This window comes from Copadichromis virginalis, linkage group LG15, assembly GCF_057382275.1.
Source record: "Copadichromis virginalis isolate Kocher_CV1m ecotype Utaka linkage group LG15, C_Virginalis_male_GT1.1, whole genome shotgun sequence".
Lineage (NCBI taxonomy): Eukaryota > Metazoa > Chordata > Actinopteri > Cichliformes > Cichlidae > Copadichromis > Copadichromis virginalis.
In genome coordinates this window covers 18,821,061-18,839,548 of record NC_140632.1, presented here as the reverse complement: position 1 = coordinate 18,839,548, position 18,488 = coordinate 18,821,061, and the positions used below count along the sequence as shown (strand labels likewise).

The 18,488-nt window shown below is 39.1% G+C and overlaps 1 protein-coding gene across 1 annotated transcript in view; it reads left to right on the top strand.

Moving 5' to 3' along the window:
- scara5 (scavenger receptor class A, member 5 (putative)) overlaps nucleotides 1-18,488 on the top strand; it is a 107,354-nt gene that overhangs the window by 66,354 nt on the left and 22,512 nt on the right. Inside the window, exons 9-10 of the mRNA XM_085432332.1 lie at nucleotides 2,447-2,554; nucleotides 11,260-11,325. Coding sequence (XP_085288458.1) covers nucleotides 2,447-2,554; nucleotides 11,260-11,325 — 174 coding nt within the window. The remainder of the gene's footprint in view (nucleotides 1-2,446; nucleotides 2,555-11,259; nucleotides 11,326-18,488) is intronic.

Here is an 18,488-nt window from a genome sequence, read left to right as displayed (position 1 = left end):
ATTTTGAACAATTTCTGATTCATACTTTATGATTACTACTGTAGCACACACACAATCCTGAAAAACTAGAGATCATCTTGAGAAAATAGACAAACCAGTGGCCTATACATAAAATCATTGCTGTGTAGCACTTCTGGTGGTGAAAACGGGGAATTTTAATCATCTATTTCACCAAACACTCCTGAAACACACATTTTCTCCCTCCATACTATGAAAATAAATATTTTTTATGCATGTGACACAATCTGATGTCAAGTCTTTATGAATCCCATTACACACATTAGCTCTTTACAGGAACTTGGTGTCTTGTAAACTGAAGCTTCCCATAACCTTGAATCTTGGTTCAGTTCTGCTTTTCTTTTACTGTGTTTACCAAGAAGAAAGTCAACCACACAAGCTTACAGGTCCAATTCTGAGGCTGTTCTTCCACTAAGAGAATGTTAATTCTGATAAATACTTTCGCTTCTTCAGTCAGATGCAGTACTTTCTAACTGTAAATGTATTAAAAATACGTGAAAAAATATTTTAAAAAATTATTCACAAAGATTACTTAATATGAAGGCAATAGGCAGAGTGTTACAGGCATAGCCCTAAAGAATGTAGCCTCATGGGCAGTGTAGTCCGTGTTGCAGGGAGAATGGACTGCCATACCTGCTATGTGTCTGTGAGCACGAGGAGGGAGAAAAGGGAGAGTCGAAAAGTACGAGTTGTCATCGAGCCGAAACGGGAGCTGGAAGCATGTAAATATAATAATAACCACTGCAGCCAAGAAGACTGCCTGACGAGCCCAGTTGTAAGTAAGCTATTAAGACTCGACTGTACACCGTGTTCGTGTTTTCCTCCGAAACAATAAGTTCCGTTGGAGCAGTCTTTCAATGCCTCTCTCTGTCTCTCGCTAGCAAAGTTGACCCAGACAACAAAGTAAAGCTAATTTTCGGCTACGAACCGACACAAACCCGACTTATTAGCCAGAGGTCCCTTTACTACGGTTCCGAGCCCCGGACCTGTTTTATATATGCGCAAAATAGTTTTCTATAGGAGATCGCTGCAAAACGTGCAGCCTTAACTAATGTCCACCCTACTGTTACTCATTTATATTAAGATTTAAAAATCTATTTGGTATTGGTATGGCGAATATCATTCAGTAATAGTAATAAATCACACAGCAATAGTACATTCATGTAGTTGTAAAAAGCTTGATAATATATTAAGTAATCCAAAGTATTCAGAATACGTTACTCTCATTGAGTAAAGTAACCTTCCCAACACTGCCTATTCTTCAAATTTTTTTATTTATTTTTTTGCCTATTGTTCAAACTAATGACCTTAGCAATGTTAGTTTATGTTATCTGTTTATTTTATGTTGACTGTTGTTTCCAGTTCTAAAAAGAATAATCAATTCTAATAACCTAGATCTACACATTGTGTTTATATTGTGCTACATGGAGTTCTGTTGCTCCACTTGCACCGAAGCCAAAGGAATGTGTCATCACATCCAGCTTGACATGTGGAGCAGTCCAGTTGGACTCGCCTGCAGAACAAAAAGAACATTTCTGCCCTGGATCCCAATTATGATAGATAGCATTTTCCCAGTGGGTTTTTGAGTTGATCTGAGTTATATGGCCTCATCCATCATCGGTTTATTTTGCGTTTCTGGCTCTAATGCCTAATTATTTTATTCTTATTTCTGAACAGTCACAACGGTGTAATCAGAGCGTGTCAGAACACAGCGACATTTTAAAAAGATTTCTCTCACCTCAGCGGCGTAATCAATAACTCATTACCACACTAATTTTGAGACATTTCACTGTGCTTACTCTAAACAAATGTTCTCATTGTATGCCACAGGGTATGGAGTGGATATGTTTTAGGAGCAAAACAAAAGATGTTTTTCGTGTATTCCAGATGGTGGAACATGAGCAGGACTAATATTAACAGGACTTCCAAAACCTTAATACACTTTAAAGAATAATATAGAGTTTGTTTGCTGTGTTGGAATGACATAGATAGGACTGGGAGACCTGATGACTGGACCCTAACAGAAATTCAGTAATTGTTTATTTACACCATGGATCCACATTACAGCTAATGAAAACCATGATTAGATCAAGTATGTTCCAGTCTGGTTCAGTTAGTGTTGACACTCAGGCGATAAAATCTTCACTCCCCTCTAGAGTTTACAATTCTTTTCATCCTCATCCATTCTTCCACATCTTTTCTTTTTCCACATGAATTGCAGTACAGATCTGCAAGCTGAAGAATCAGTGTGTCATCAAATTTGCCTGTCTGTTGACTCAGTAGCTCCATTCTGGCTGCCAGTAACAGAAGAAAGTGTACAAAATAGTCCATATGAGTGGGGTCTCTGACCTTTTTAGAATGGCAGTTGCAAAATACAGGCAGGTTTTGTTTTTGTTTTTTTTTTCATGATTGTCTGTTTGTGTTTCAGGATTTACCGGAGAAAAAGGCAACCAGGGCCCTCGGGGAATGAAAGGGTCTGGTGGGGTTGATGGCATGCCGGGAGAAAGAGGAGACGTTGGACCTGCCGGGCCTAAAGGTACATTTGTGGTGCGAGTCGTGATACTAATAGTTTGGAGTTTAATACTAATTAACTTGGCCTGGTCTTATGAGCTCACTGATATTTATGCATGCAAATATGAGAAAGCCAAGTACTGGAAAAGCAAGAGCATACAATACAGAGCTGCTAGAAGGTTGCCGTCCCTTCGCAGGTAACGGTGAGGGTCATATACCAGTCAGAAGGTCAATATATTGATATCACTGACTAATTCAATCTACGTATCAAAGTATCGAGTGGCACCTGATGCCCCCGTGTATGTGTTCAAGTACAGCAAAAAGGTGAATGTGTGGAAAAGGTCATTCCAAGCATGACACAGAAAGAAATCTAGGCAAGTATCAACAAATCAGAGAGAGAGATTCAAATCAAACAATTAGATGGTGACATTCAAATCCACCATACCTCATCACTTTTCATTGTTGTGTGTGAAGCAGCACTTACAAAAAGCACAAGTTACCACTTTCTACTTTCTTTGTCACTTACTTTGAAACTGGCTTGGCACTGCGCTCTCAAAACAGCTTTTAAAATCTGAATCATATCAACCGGGTTTAAAAACCCTGAGCATCCTGAAAATCTTCTCTGCAGATCTGTGTTTATTTTTGTTCCTTTTTTTTTTTTAAAGCGAGTCAAAAGAAGTAGTTAATGCAAGAACAGCTAAATGGCACTCTTAGTCAAATGTGTACAGATCAACCAGCATAAGGTGTCTGCTTTTAAAAAGACATTGTTTGGAAGAAGATACATTTTCCTTCAATTTTATTGTAAAATTATTCCTATACAGTAAAAATTGTGGGCTTAGCAGGTTATTTCTGCTTCTTGCTCTCTGGTTAATCTGTTCGCTCTTGTGCAGAGAGAAAGAATTTTTTTTCATTACAACAACATAGAGTGTAATCTTTGCTTTAAAACTATGTAGGCAGTTGTGTGTTTGTGGAGCAACAGCAGTAGCCACATTAAAATAAGTTAGTCATACTCTCACACAGCAGCTCATCAGTACGGATGTCCTTTTTCTCCCTGTAGTCTTGTATAAATCACAAATTAATCTTAACAACACTTGCCTACTGAAAGACTCAGTCCTCAGATGACTCCATGACTTGTTGACCTTTATGTCACTGAAAAAGTTCCGTACCAGGATTTATCAGGAACACAACACTTCTTACATCACCAACAGGTGCTACTGTTTGCTTTTTGTCTTTAGCCATGGGAGCTATATTCGCTTATACTCTCCCATTTATTCAAGCAAAACACCTGTCTCTACTTATCTAATAGGTTTTCCATTCAATGAAATGCAAGAAATTATTGGATGTTACCAGAAACCGTGATTATCAACTAAACAGCTGGAAAGCAACAATATTTCTATATTATTAGCTCCAATGGAACAACTGTCAGAAAAAGAGAGGAAAACTTGTTGATGCGTGTGTACGTACTCATTTTCCAGTATGCACTAATCCAGCCAGTTTTTCTTATTGCCCCCATCCATCATGTTGTCATGACACAACCCCTCCAAATCTACCATGGAAATTAAGATCCAAGAAGCATGCACTTAAACAAATTTCAACCACATTCTGACACAGAAACCTGAATAACATATTTAAAGGTACTTTTGAATAGAACCCACACACCTTTATCATTATAATAGGATCATATTTTATATGTGGCAAAATCCATAATGAAGAACTAATACTGTCTGACAACTCAGTATATCACTATATACAGTGTGGGGAATTTACCAGTAGTTTTCCATTCTACTCTGTAAATGTTTTTACATGTTTTCCACAATGTGAGAACAAGGATAAATGCCATCTTTAAGCTTGGATAGTGTCCATTATGTTGTTATTTCTTATTTGCTGTCTTTATACTCTCTCATCATCTCTCTAAATCTACATAAACCCCATCGGGGGCTGGACAGCGCCAATGATAACAAACACACACTGAGATAAACACAGCTCTGAATTAATCATAGCCGTGACTAATATGATAAGGCACTGCAGTCTAAGAGTTTCTTGTGTGGACATGTCATTGTGTATGTATGCGTGTAATGTGTCTTTAGCCGACAGCTGTTGCCAATCAGATCGGGGTTTGGCTGAATTGTCCAGTGTTAAGTCCCACAGTCCAAATGTTGGCCGGTAGCTCTTGAAATCTTGGACCTGTTGTCTCCTGCACTTAGCTGTTATGACTCAACTCTCCCTTTTTTAGGCATTTTTACATAGTGTAAAATAATGTGCCTTTTCATGCTCATTTTATACAAATGTAAAAGACTGTTTTTATTGTGTTTACTAGAAGAAAGATGCTAAAGCACTAGGAGAATAAGATAAAATGAGACAAAAACCAAATATCTGGTGGCAGAAGGGTCATACTGTGGGGTCTCCTAATAGACCCCATTGTTAGGACTAATTCCTGGTAGAAAATTCGAGTTTGAAAGCACCGGACACTTCATCAGCTTGAATTATACCACAATGCAACACAATAGTAATACGGATAATGGATATGCTCGATGGCAATCGAGGAGATCTACCTTCAGTTCTTTAAATCAAATTTATAATGAAGTAGGCCATATGAAGAGGATGCTAGGGAAAGGGCACATAATGCTGTTGTTACTCCTTAAGGCAGGAGTGGGGAAACTCCAGGCCTCAAGGGCCAGTGTCCTGTGTTTAGATATCACCCTGGGTCATCACACCTGAATCAAATGATTAGTTCATTACCAGGCATCTGGAGAACTTCAACACATGTTGAGGAGGTAATTTAGCCATTTAAAACAGCTGTGTTGGATCAAGGACACATCTAAAACCTGCAGGACACCGGCCCTCGAGGCCTGGAGTTCCCCCACTCCTGCCTTAAGTGCACACCAAAAGTATTAAAATGTTAATGTTAAATAATCTCACGGGCGATCGTGGCTGAAGAGTTCGGAGTTCGCCTTGTAATCGGAAAGATTCCCGGTTCAAGCCCTGGCTTGGACTCTCTCGGTCCTTCGGCAAGATACTTCACCCGTTGCCTACTGGTGGTGGTCAGAGGGCCCGGTGGCGCCAGTGTCCGACAGCCTTGCCTCTGTCAGTGCGCCCCAGCGTGGCTGTGGCTACAATGTAGCTTGCTATCACCACTGTGTGGATGACTGGATGTGTAAAGCAAATACAGGCCGTTTACCATTTAATCTTTGGTCAGAGGATGAAATCAGCAGTCATATCAGATTAGAACAATTCTTCCATTATTTGTTTTTCCATAGATTTCAGGAGTGCCACATCTCCTCATTATGTGATGTCTCTTTAATATAATGTATCTGTAGTGATAGCAGACATGTTCCACTACTGTTTTACTGTAAAAAGTGACTCTATGAAGAGTCCTTAAACATGGGTTTCACAAAAGCTGTTCTTATACATATAGCACGTCATATTCTACCACTGCCTGTCACTCATGTCTTGAAAGTAGAGGGAATTATAATTTGTTGCTAAACATGTCCTGTATTTTAATAGTATGACATAAGCTTGATTGAAGCCATTAGAAGAAAACTCACTTTACATCCATTATGACCAAGCAGGCGTGAAAAGATTGTCACCTACAAAAACTCTGGCATTGTCTGCATCATTTGATTGACAACTTAGTTATGTAGCGAGCAATACAAAACATCACACCAATAACCATTTTACACAGAAAAACAAAAATTAAGGTAAAGTGAAGGACACAGGAACCTTCACATCTAGATCCCGGTAGTTTGTAGTAGTGTGTATTTCTGCTTTACGCGTCTGTGGTGCAGTTTCAGGTTTAACAGACCAGTGAAGGAGGAAGGCTTTGGAGAGACTCGGCTATGAATGGGGCCTCAGTATAAGACAGTCATCCAGGAGGGAGGAGGGAAAACAAAAAACTTGTAAAAACAGCACTGGGAAGTCTCATGGTTTTATATAGATGAACGGTGGGAAGAATATATAGGGACTGCAGAAGGTGTTGGCTGTTCCTTTGGTTGTCAGATCAGTTGTGGTTGCTGACAGTGTTTTATGGTATTTCTGGGTGCGTAAAGCTGGACTTTTTTTAGCCACTGGGGGACAGTAAAAAACTGACAACTCTGAAGTGCTGTGACATTGTGAAGTGTTTACTGCTAACGTGTTAGCAAACTGTTTAACACACAAAGCAATTTTAGCAATTTGGCCCCTGGAGGGCAACTTCTTTCAACTCTACTTTGGTTCCTACCAACACTTACGGAAAACCGCTTGGGTCTTTAGTCTTGTGTTTTTTCATAAGCTAGACGTTATTTTTGTCTCTCTGTGGCTCTCATGCTGTCATACCTTTTCAGATTTACAGCTGGCCAAAATTAGTAAAGCGCTGTTGTTAGCTGATCATACAATTAAATAAATAGAAACCTTGCATTAAGAGCAGTTTGAAGCCTGACCTTTACAGATTTATCTCAGAACTTTAAAACTTTTGGCCTTGTTTCAGGCTTATATGTAAGTAACCTAATGATTCTTATTAGTCTATAGTTCCCAAAAATGTTTCATTGCCATATCAAAAGATGATTTAAAAAAAATTATATTAATGCATAACAATATTTTCCCTGTCTAGCTGATATTTGTCTTTGCTTTTTTTTTTTTTTGCTGATATACCATACGTTTCTTTCCTTTCATGCTGGTGGAAAGAGGAAAAAAATGTATACCACAAGGTTGACTTAAACTCGCATCCTGTTGCTCCCTTATGCTACTTTGCTAACTGTGCATCACATGGTTTATAAGGCTGACATAAGGGGCAGTCAGACATAATGCTTTTAACAGTCTGACATGTTACTGTAAGTTCACCGTACAACAAATGAGACTTTAGTCATACAAATGAGTTTGAAGGTGCTTATATAACACCTTTCTCCTCAGTTGACCATTTAAAGTACTTTTTAATAAGACTCAACCACCTGAGCCACAGCCAACCCTGCACAACATTATGTCAGGGTCTCTTTAAGCCATGTTTGCTGGGATTATGGCATCTGTGCCTCTGTGAATTAACCTTATGGGAATACCCATATTATTTAAATGCATCATTGACTTGCACCTTAATCCACTGGCCAGTTGTCACTAGGCTTGAGAATTTTTCTGACATGAACATTTTAACATTTTGACAAAAAAAAATGAAAACCACAATGGGTCACATTGAACATAAACATTATTAAAAGTCTAGAGCCATTACTTACTGGAATGCAGTGATAATGAATATACTGATCTTTAGTAGGTGTTGTGTAGCTGTGACAGTGGACCATATTGGTTTAGCACACTGGAATGCTTGAATTTGCTCATTACCACAACATAGTAAATACAGCTGACGCTCATTTGTTTTTTATTAAAGGTATTTGTTCATAAGCCAAAAATATAAATTAAGAATTTACTTGCTGTTGGCACTAGATGAAAAGTGTGATGCTAATCAAAGTTATGACAGTTTATCCTGAGGGTTACCATAAATATTTGTACTAAGGCTTCAAATTACCTTACAAAATTCCCCTCATCTTACCCTTTGCTGCCTTTCAGGACCACCAGTATGCAAAATTACTCAGTGAGGGTTTAAATCAGACGCATCTGTTGTCTCTTGTGGCTCAGCAGTAGCCCACCACTGTGTTTAGGTTTTCCCTGCAGTGTTATTTAGTTGTTAAGGATGTGGTCAGGATAGAAGTGACACTGAAGGCTGAGGACGTCACGTGGAGGGTGTGTATAAAGGGCTAGCTGCCCTGCTTAGACACACACACAGGCTGTAACACATGTGGCTGAGGACCACCACAGCTTGCACCTACACTGTGGTCAAATTAAAGGTGGGATAAGTGCCCATTCAAAGCCGATCCTCTCGTTGCTTCATGACAAAAACAGACTTGTGGTTTTTAAACCTCATGGCTGAGAGTTAGCAACTGGCACTGAAACTGAAATGCTCTCCAACTTTGGATGGCTAATTCATGGGAATTTGTAATAACATTATATTTTGAAATGAAAACAAATAAGACATAGTCGTATCCAAGCTTCTGATTGGGGAGAGGTGTCGTGCGTAAATGTACTGTAATTTTACACAAACCACAAATGCAAGGATTTTTACTTGCAGTAATGTCGCTGTTTTGTATCCCATTAACTTTTCCATCCATGTTGTAATAGCCTAAGCAATTACCTTAAAAATATTTTTGTCAGTGCATTTTCATTTTGTTTTTCAGCTCTTCTCTGCATTAATATTCACATATACACCACAATGTTTAGAATTTATTTAAGAAGAGGATTCAGGGCGTAGCCACATGTATGAGAAGTCAATTACAGGCCTCATGATTTAAGAGACATTAGCTAAAAATATACAAATGAGAGGAAATGATTGAGAAGTGAAGAAAAGGTTCAGATGTTTTAAGACTTCTCAGTGGTTGAGCTGCTCTCATCTCTGAGGGTTATGGCTCTTGGTCCTGCTTGTTTTTTCACCTCATTTCTGCCCCATTTTGTGCTACATTGCGGTTGGCACTGTGTGTAATTCAGTCTTGGTTGTGTTCAGTTTATGCATAGCTTGCTTCCCTTTTAACTTTAACCAGGATTTTATTGGATATTATGATACAGACAACTCTCCTTCCCTTTTCACTAAACCAAATTTTGACAAAAAACACTGAAAACGATTTGATTTGTTGTTACAATTTTTACAAGTTTCAGTTATTCATGATTAATCCCTAAACTCATATCCCTGGTTTCTGTTATTTTGTGTAAAGTAGGATGAAAATATGACAAATATCACTCAGTCTAACTGAACAAACAAAACTTAAGTATTTACTATCATTTCTATTCGTAATGACAAATTTACTAACATATTGGTTCTCTAAGAGATCAGTATAATGACTGAATTTACACGCTCAGTACGAAAGGGTGTAAAATTTAAGAAAATACCCCATGTTAGAATTTGATAATAGTAACACATTGTTACGGCCCGGCTCTGCTAGGCAGCAGCGGACGTAACATAAACGAGCCCAGAGACCAAGGAGTTAGGTAGGACGACAAACATAAGGTTTATTAACACAACTGAAATCCGTTAGTGAAACAACTCACTAGGCAGCAGAGAAACTTTAAACAAACACCACGATTAATAGCACCAGTAGAGCGCTGCTCTACTGAACGTCTCGCAGGAGGCAACACAAAACACAGGCAAAAGGCAAAAGGGAGGGACTCTCTGTACAGTCTGTTCAAATCAACAAGTCCCTCGACGAATGAAGACTCCTCAGCCTTTTATACTATCAGGTAACTGCAGTCAGCTGTGTCACTTGTCATAACTGCAGACAGCTGTGTCACTTGTCCGTCGTACTCCAGGCTCCTGCGGGAGCCAATGGTGTGTGTAGTCTGACAGGCTCGGACCCGCATGAAGTTGGGGCGGGCATATGTCCGGGCCAGCCAATCCCCCGTGAGTCCTGGAGCACTGTAGATTCCAGGGAGGAAGGCGGGGCCACCTGAGGCCAGCGGCCGTAACACACATCCCCTCTGCATTTAACAACAGTCTGTAAACATCTGGGAACTGAGGAGAACAGCTGGTGAACTTTTGGGGGAGGAATGAGTTCTCATACTTGTCTGATATCCGTTTCTAGCTGCACAACAATCTTAGGCCTTCTTTGTTATGTTTTTAGTTTCATGATGTGCCAAATGTTTTTAGTTGTCCTGGACTGCAGGGAGGCCACTTTATCACCAGGATTCTTCTGCTATGAAGCCATGCTGTTGTAGCTACAGTATGAAGTTTAGCACTGTCTTGTTTAAATATGCAAGGCCTGTTGTCTGAATTGGAGCACATATTGCCCTAACATCTGTATATACCTTTCAGCATTGCTGATGCCTTTCCAGGTGTTTAAGCTGCTAATTCCATAGACACTAATGCACAGCCATACTATCAAAGATGCAGGCTTTTGACCTGAGTGCACATAACAAGCCAGCTGGTCCCTTTCCTCTTTAGTCTGGAGGTTGCAGTCTCCATGTTTTCCCAAACAATTTCAGATCTTGATTCATTGACAGAAGAACAGTTTTCCACTTTGCCTCAGACCATTTTAAATGAGCTTTGGCCCCCAGAAGCCAGAGGCATCTGGATGATCTTCACATATGACTTCTTCGCATGAAGGAGCTTTAACCTGCATTTGTGGATGGCACAATGAGCTGTAATCAAAATGATTTCTGGAAGTGTTCCTGAGCCCACGCAGTGCTTTTCACTACAGATTCATGCCTGTTTTTAATGCAGTGCTGTTTGAGGGCTCAGAGGTCACAGGCATCCAATGATTGATTTTCAGCCTATTCCCTTATGTACAGAAATTTCTTCAGATTCTCAGAATCATTTGATGAATCATGTAAAGTAGATCCCGAGATAGTCAAAGTTGCAATTTTATATCATTCTTGTTCCACAATTTGTAGGTGCTGGGTTTTTTGTTTTTTCAGATTTTTGAACTTCTGCCCACTTTTACTTCTGAGAAACTCTGAGAACTCTACTCTGAGATGCAATTTTATACCCAATCATGGTGCTGACCTGTTACCAGTTAACCTTTTTTGTTGTAAAATGTTCCTCCAGCTGTTTCCTTTTAGTACCTCTTACTGTTCCAGCCTCCTTTTTTCCTTGATTTCATATTTTATCTAAATGTTCTATACTACATCGTGCTTAATCATCATGTACTGTGACATAAAACTCTTTAAAGTAATCATTATCGACATTGTCAGTAAATCAGTTGTCTCGTGCTGTTTTGTCCTCAGGTAACCGAGGAGAAAGGGGTTTCAAGGGAGAGAAGGGTGAACGGGGTGAGCGAGGAGACAGACCAGGTGAGAAAATGATGGCCAAGTCCAGTCCACAGTGTGCAAGGGACAATGTGTTATTTAGCTGTTTGTAGCTAATATTAAATAACCTAAAATGTTATATGTAATATCATTCTGCCTGTTTGTACCAACTCAAGTAGTATAGCTGCAAAGAACCAATCCATACAGGTTCATTTTATCCTGATTTGTATAGTTTTTAAATGCATTTATAATATTTTTTGCACACTATCATACCAGTTTTACAAAAACATTATACTCCTTCTGTTCTTCTACTCTCCTTCTTGATGAACAACTATGAGAATAACAAAAGTTGCAGACCTGCAACCGTTTTATTTGGCCCCAAAATAACAACATCCTTTAAGTGATTCCAAGTTCCTCTCTTTTTTTCAGTAAGTTTCATTAATGTCTTATTGGCAGCAGTAACTGCAGCTTCAAAGTTATTAGATGACCACACATGCATGCAGGCAAACTACTACAGAAACAGTAAAAAAGGGAACATGGTCTGCTAAAAGATTCAACAGGCAAATTAAGTGTTTTATAGACATCACTGTGGACAGAATATTAGATGTACAGTAATCTACCCACTAATTAGTAGCATAACAAACTGCAGATTATTCCAATGAGACTTTTTTTCCACCATCTAATCCAGCAAAGTGTTTTTGGTTGCTTTGTTTTTAAATTAAGCACTTTACTTACTTTGATTTATATTCCTGTTGTTATGTTGATTAGCACGGTGGTTAGCACTGTTGCCGCACAGCAAGAAGGTCCTGAGTTCAATTCCACCATCAGGCCGGGGTCTTTCTGTGTGGAGTTTGCATGTTCTCCCCGTGTCTGCGTGGGTTCCCTCCGGGTACTCCGGCTTCCTCCCACCGTCCAAAAGACATGCAGCTTGTGGGGATAGGTTAATTGGATAATCCAAATTGCCACTAGGTGTGAATGTGCGAGTGAATGTGAATGGTCGTCTGTCCTTGTGTGTTGGCCCTGCTACAGACTGGCAACCTGTCCAGGGTGTACCCTGCCTCTCGCCCTATGACAGCTGGGATAGCCTCCAGCGCCCCCCGCGACCCTGAAAAGGATAAGCGGAAGCGAATGGATGGATGTTGATTACTTGTAATTTAACCAAACTTTCAGACACAGAAATCAACAAGGTCAGTATGAAGCTGTAAGCCTTGACCAAGATCGAGTCCCTCACCATGCATGCTGAAGGATATCTGGATGGTAGCAGTGCCCAACTGAGCTGATTCTATCCATATTTAACCTTTAAATGGTAAAATGGTAAATGGCCTGCATTTGTATAGCGCTTTACACTACATTCACCCATTCACACACTGGTGATGGCAAGCTACATTGTAGCCCACAGCTGCCCTGGGGCGCACTGACAGAGGCGAGGCTGCCGGACACTGGCGCCACCGGGCCCTCTGACCACCACCAGTAGGCAAACATGGGGTTAGTATCTTGCCCAAGGATATTTGGCTTGGAGCAGCCTGGGATTGAACCACCGACTTTCTGGTTAGTGGCTGACCTGAAGATAAACAGACAGAGTTGTTCTATAATAATAATAATATAGTTTTATTACAAATGACTTAAAGAGCCGGCAACGCCGTTTTACCAATAATGCCAAAGAAACAAAGGAAACACTGGCAGCAACAAAAGAAAAAGCTACCAAACAAATAAGGGAGACACTTCCAGGGCCCACAAGCCCATCTACTCACTAGGAGGCTGTCTGTCCAAAACCTAGCAGAAACTGCATCGCACCACAGAGGGGAAAAACCCATCTTTCTCACAGCTCATCCCCAGCTTAAATAGCCTCAGAGGTGATTGCTGACTGGATTCAGGTGGCAAACGAGGCTTATCAAAAACAGCTGTCCTGGGGAGAGAGAGGAGAGTGAGAGAGACAGAGAGGGTAGGAGTGGCAAGAGAGGAGGAGGCGGAGAGAGTGGGCAAACACCCCACCCACACACACACTCCCACAGCCTCACAGGATGTAACAGCTACATATGGGGATCATTAGGTGATTCCAACCAGTATGTTGGTTCAAGAAGTGATCACAAATAGAAGGCCTAAGCAAGTTTTGCATTTACAGAAATGTTTAGCAAACTTCTGAATTATTTCATTTTTGTAAGAATGTACTTTGAATATTGTAATGTATCATTTCAAATGTTGTACGTGTTTCACAGTCACAGGAATGAAAGTCTGAGTACCTCACATCTATCGGTGCGTGTGATCCAAAATCAACCATAAATTATGACGTGATAACTTTATGGCTTTCATTCATCTTTGGTTCATTTGATATCAATCACATAGAGCTGAACATGGTTTCAAAGGCTGGTAGGTGTGCATTTGTTTTTAATGTAATCTCACAGTGTACATCAAAAGGATTTCAAAATAAGTATAAGTCCTGTGGCGGTAACCTGAACTCGAATGCAAAACCACAAAGTAGAAAGAAAAAGGTCATTACATCTTTTTTCCATGCTTGTATTTTTCTTTCTTTTTTGCATCACCATGACTGTTCTGCATGTGCTGAGTGATGGGGTGGTGTTCATGTCAAATAATCCCGATCCCTTGACCACATGAATGCAGTTTCTGCCCATTACAGAGCCGTCAAAGATCAGTTCTTTCCTCACGTCATTTACGCGACGCGGATGTTTGATGTTTCAGAGAAGAAAAGACAGACTGAGCCCACATTCTGTTGGCTGTTAGAAATTTCAAATCATAACGTCGTTTGTATTTCTGTCACAACCGACTTATTGTTGGATGCGTGACTTCAATTGTTTTACACTTTAAAGCAAACAGTTCATACCTGTGTAATCACTTTCCAGAACAAGCAAAAGTTTGTGAGGAATTAGTGGGAAAACGGAGCGTTAGCCCACATGTGTTGGGTATTACCATAAAATGAACCTGCTGAAGAGGATGTTATGTCACTGACAGAATCAAATGCTTTCCTCGAAGCATGAGTGATTGTCTCTGAGTGAAAAAGAACAAATGGAGTCCAGATTGTATGTATTTCCAGCAAAATCTTATGTCCAAGAAGACAGATGAGATTTTTTTTTTCTACTGTATCTGAACAAAACAAATAAAAAGAGTAATGAGGCATGCCAGAAAGAAAAAAGGTAAAGAAAAGAAACAACTACTAGAAAAATAATAAACACATTAATTTAGTCTTGTACTGATGTTATATGAACAACATTCTCATGTATCTTGCTATTTATATAATGCACTGCACCAGTCTTCCTGATTTTTGTAGTTAATTTTTTGTTTCTACTATATTTGTGAATGCAATGGTAATTTATCCAAATCCTGCATACTGCTGGGTGTTGACTGTATTGTTTACTCCTCATGCCAGCACCGTTGAACACATGCTGTGTTGTAATTGTTGTTTTGCCCATTAGGCTTTAATTTTTTTTTCTTTCTTGGTTGATTGACTACATTTAATTAGCATTGATTACATAAAGACATTGCATAAAGATCTCTTAGATTTACTGGGTTAATTAGGCTACATGCATAGATCCCAAACTTTGCCCAAAAAAATGCCAGTGGGTTCTTGCAAATTCACAAACGTCTGGATTTAATAACCTCTTAATCAACAGGCTTTAAAAACAGTTTTTTATCTTGTATGTATTGCTAGTATTGCATCCTAGCACAAAGTATTTGATTTTTTACCTATGTTGTATATATTTTTGTGATCAGTTGATGGTAGTTGTGCTTATGTTTAAGACAATGTCCAGCTCAAATTGGTCTTACAACAGTTTGCTGTTGTCTACTTATTTCTGAACATGGAATTCCCTGTGTACCATCCATTTTTTGCAAGACGATTCATCTTTCCATCTCACATGTAGTGATTCGTGGCCATGTGCACAAAATTGTGGAGCAATTAATGTTGCTGCTGACACTAAATGTTTTTCATACTTGATTAATTTTTGTTTTGTTTTTTTAAATTTTGATCATTTTTAATTTAAAATTTTATTCATTAGAAATACATGGTTTCATTAGTTGGTAAATAGTAGATGGACTGATTGTTATACAGCACTTTTCTGTTGTACTGGAGTCCTCAAAGTGCTTTAGGATAGATACATTAGGTTTGAGCAATAAAAACAATTTGATTATGGTAAGGGTAGAAAGGTTTAGACATTAAATCTACTGTTATGTTTACAAAAAGATCTTTAGGTTAAAATATGTCAGCTTTTTTTCCCCCATAACTTTTAACCAACTTTTTCTTAGTTAGTTAGCTGCCTCTTAACTGGCAATGACAGTCGCTCTATGAGCTGGCTGAAAATACGCCCCCAATGTAACATGAAAGAAAATGACAATTTTAAAAGGTATAGCACATTTTAAAAGGAAGGATATAAAGGAGTTTGGTTGTTTTTGCATTTTAGTGTAAAGCTACTTATTTTTAGATGTACTAAAGAAAATGTAAAATCTTGGTCTCTGTTTGATTGCTTGGTTTACACACTGTAAACTAGTGTTGAAAACAAACATTTTCAATACTGTTTTCTATGAATCTAAGTTCTACTGAAACCGATTATCATAAATAGAAATTTCTCACTTGTTTTGATTTTCAGTATTGAGGCAGTGAAAATGCCAAACATTTGCCTGTTACAAATCCTTTGAGATATTTTCCTATGGGCATGTAACATGTAACAAAATGTTCTTTTCATGTAGAGGTCATTGCCAACATTGATGTAATGTTTTTTTCTTGACCTCACATATTACAACAGCCATAAAATCTGGCAGTTTGACAGCTGACCTCAGGACTCCAGCATTAAGTGTAGTTGTTTTATTGTTTGTTTTTCCTGTGCACATCAGCAGGTACAGAGATCCAAACATTAACGAGTTCAGATTTCTGACTCAGAAACGAGAAATTTGTGTGTGTCCTGGGACTTGAGCTCATGAGAAACCATGTAGTTGAATGTGAAAATCAACATGAAGGAAAGTTTTCATTTCTCGTCAGTGTGGCCTTCCAGTGTCAAGAAATGAGATAATCCAATATCAGAATGTACTTCTCCATCTAAAGCAATGGACAGTGCATAAGAGAGGCAAAGAAGAGAGTACAGGAAGGGTGGAGCGGGTGAGGAAACGATCAGCAAGAGTGAAAGGGATGTTTTACAAAAAAGATAAAGTTAGAGAGGCAAAGTTGAGAGGGTTTGAGTGATATTGGACATACTGGACAGAGGATGTTGAATATGGAGCTGGCAGGCAGAAGGAAACCAGTAAGGCCACAAAGAAGCATCAAGGAGGTATTGAAGGAGGACGTGCAGAGGGTTGGTGTGACAGGATGCAAGTAACAGGGTGAGCTAGAGGCAAATGATTAGCTGTGGTGACCCCTGAAGGGAGCAGCTGAAAGAAGATGTTATGAACAGATGGATCTAGTTAGCTGCTGTCTTGGAGCCATGTAGTTCGATCCAGTACAGATTCTTCCTGCCTGCCAGAAAAACATTAGTAATACTCTATCACTCCATGTTCTGGCCTTCATGTTGTGGTTGCTGCAGCTTATCTGGCCTCAGAGGCTTGAACCACTTGGAAGGCCCCCAGCAGTTGAAGCTCATTTGACTAGTATTCACTGAACAGAAACAGTCATTATATCTCTCAAAGCTCATTTTAATTTCCTTACTTTTACAGAAGCAGTACATGATTTATGTCCAGATTAGATCGCCTCTGTTTTATGATGAATCACTTTGCTGGCTGTCAAAAGTGAATGTAAGACAGAAGCTGTTAGGCTGTACCAATGGCATAAGTTAGAAACCAGGATATTGACCTTTGGTTTAATTACTTTAAGGAATTTGAGAAGTGACTTTTGTCTCTGTGAGCATGTGTCAGTAGAAAAAGTCATTACTTATACAAAGTTGAGGGCTTAGTGGGAAACACATTTCAGAGGACTTTTGTCCACCAACCTGTTTCCACATATTCTGATCCAAAATGTAATTAGTGGTTATGCTGACATGTTATTATATCTAGACTACCCCACTTTTTATTTCACCAAATAATGTATTGCCCCTAGTTACTTTGGCTAAACCTGTCAACCTTTCTGTCCTTGTATTGCTCAAAATTCCTAATGACTTAACAACATGTCCTCAGTGTCAGGCAAATATTTGCTTCTTATTTCTAGTCTACAACCATTAACTTTATAATTTCAACAACCATCTGTGGCATATTTTTTGTATATTTTTTACAGCCAACTAGCTATTTGAGCTAACACTCAAAATGCTAGTATAGCATCTGGCTGACTCATTTTAAAACAAACTGGAAAGGTTGCAAAGCTGTCTACATGAGTCATAAAAACAAAATGATATAGACCAAAGCATACAAGTAACAGATGTTATCTGTTATCCTATTCAAAGTGTTTGAATATTTAACTTCGTACTGAGTTCCGTGAACAGGACACACACTAGGCTAAATTGTTAGCATGTTTGTTTGGATGATTCAAACAAACTAGTGAAAGTCAGATTAATCACATTTCTCAAAGTTTAGTCTCAGAGCTGCCTTTTGACATTTGTGTATTCAATTTTGTTTTTGGGTTCAAAAAGACAACCCCTAACTCCTAGGCTCTTACATACTTCAAATCCTCTGAACACAGCTCTTATTATTGTACAAAATATGAGCACATCTTAATGACCAGTTTTAGCTGAAAGGGTACTATCACCAGTAGATAAACAATGAGTGTGATTACAAATGATTAGGTGAGCATTTTTGAGGGAAGTGGTTAATGTGCAGTCAGGTCTTGTTTTTGTTTGAAAGCATGTCCAACTCTTGCCGTTTCAGAGGCTGCAGTGTTATTCACTGAATGTTATTCATGCATTGCCTAAATTGTACCAATTTTTTTGTAACCCAAAGCACACACATGACGTTGTTCAACTGAGTTCAGCTGTCCAGCTCTCCATAGACTGAGATATAAATCCCTGTGAAGCTTTGTTGTATGGCTCAGATTAGTCTACATGTGGTACCTCTGGAGCGTTTCCTTTCCTTTATCTTCTCCCCAGTCTCTCATTTTCTCCATGGGGATTCTCAAGCTCTTCGAAAGAAACTAATAAAGAGCTGAAACAGATGAACATTAGTGATACTCTATCACCCCATAGAGTATAGTAAGAGAAGGATGTAAGAAGATCGTTTTCCATGTCTCGGGTTTTTTCATGCATGCATGCAAAGCTAAAAATGATGCAGCATTTAAGACTTGA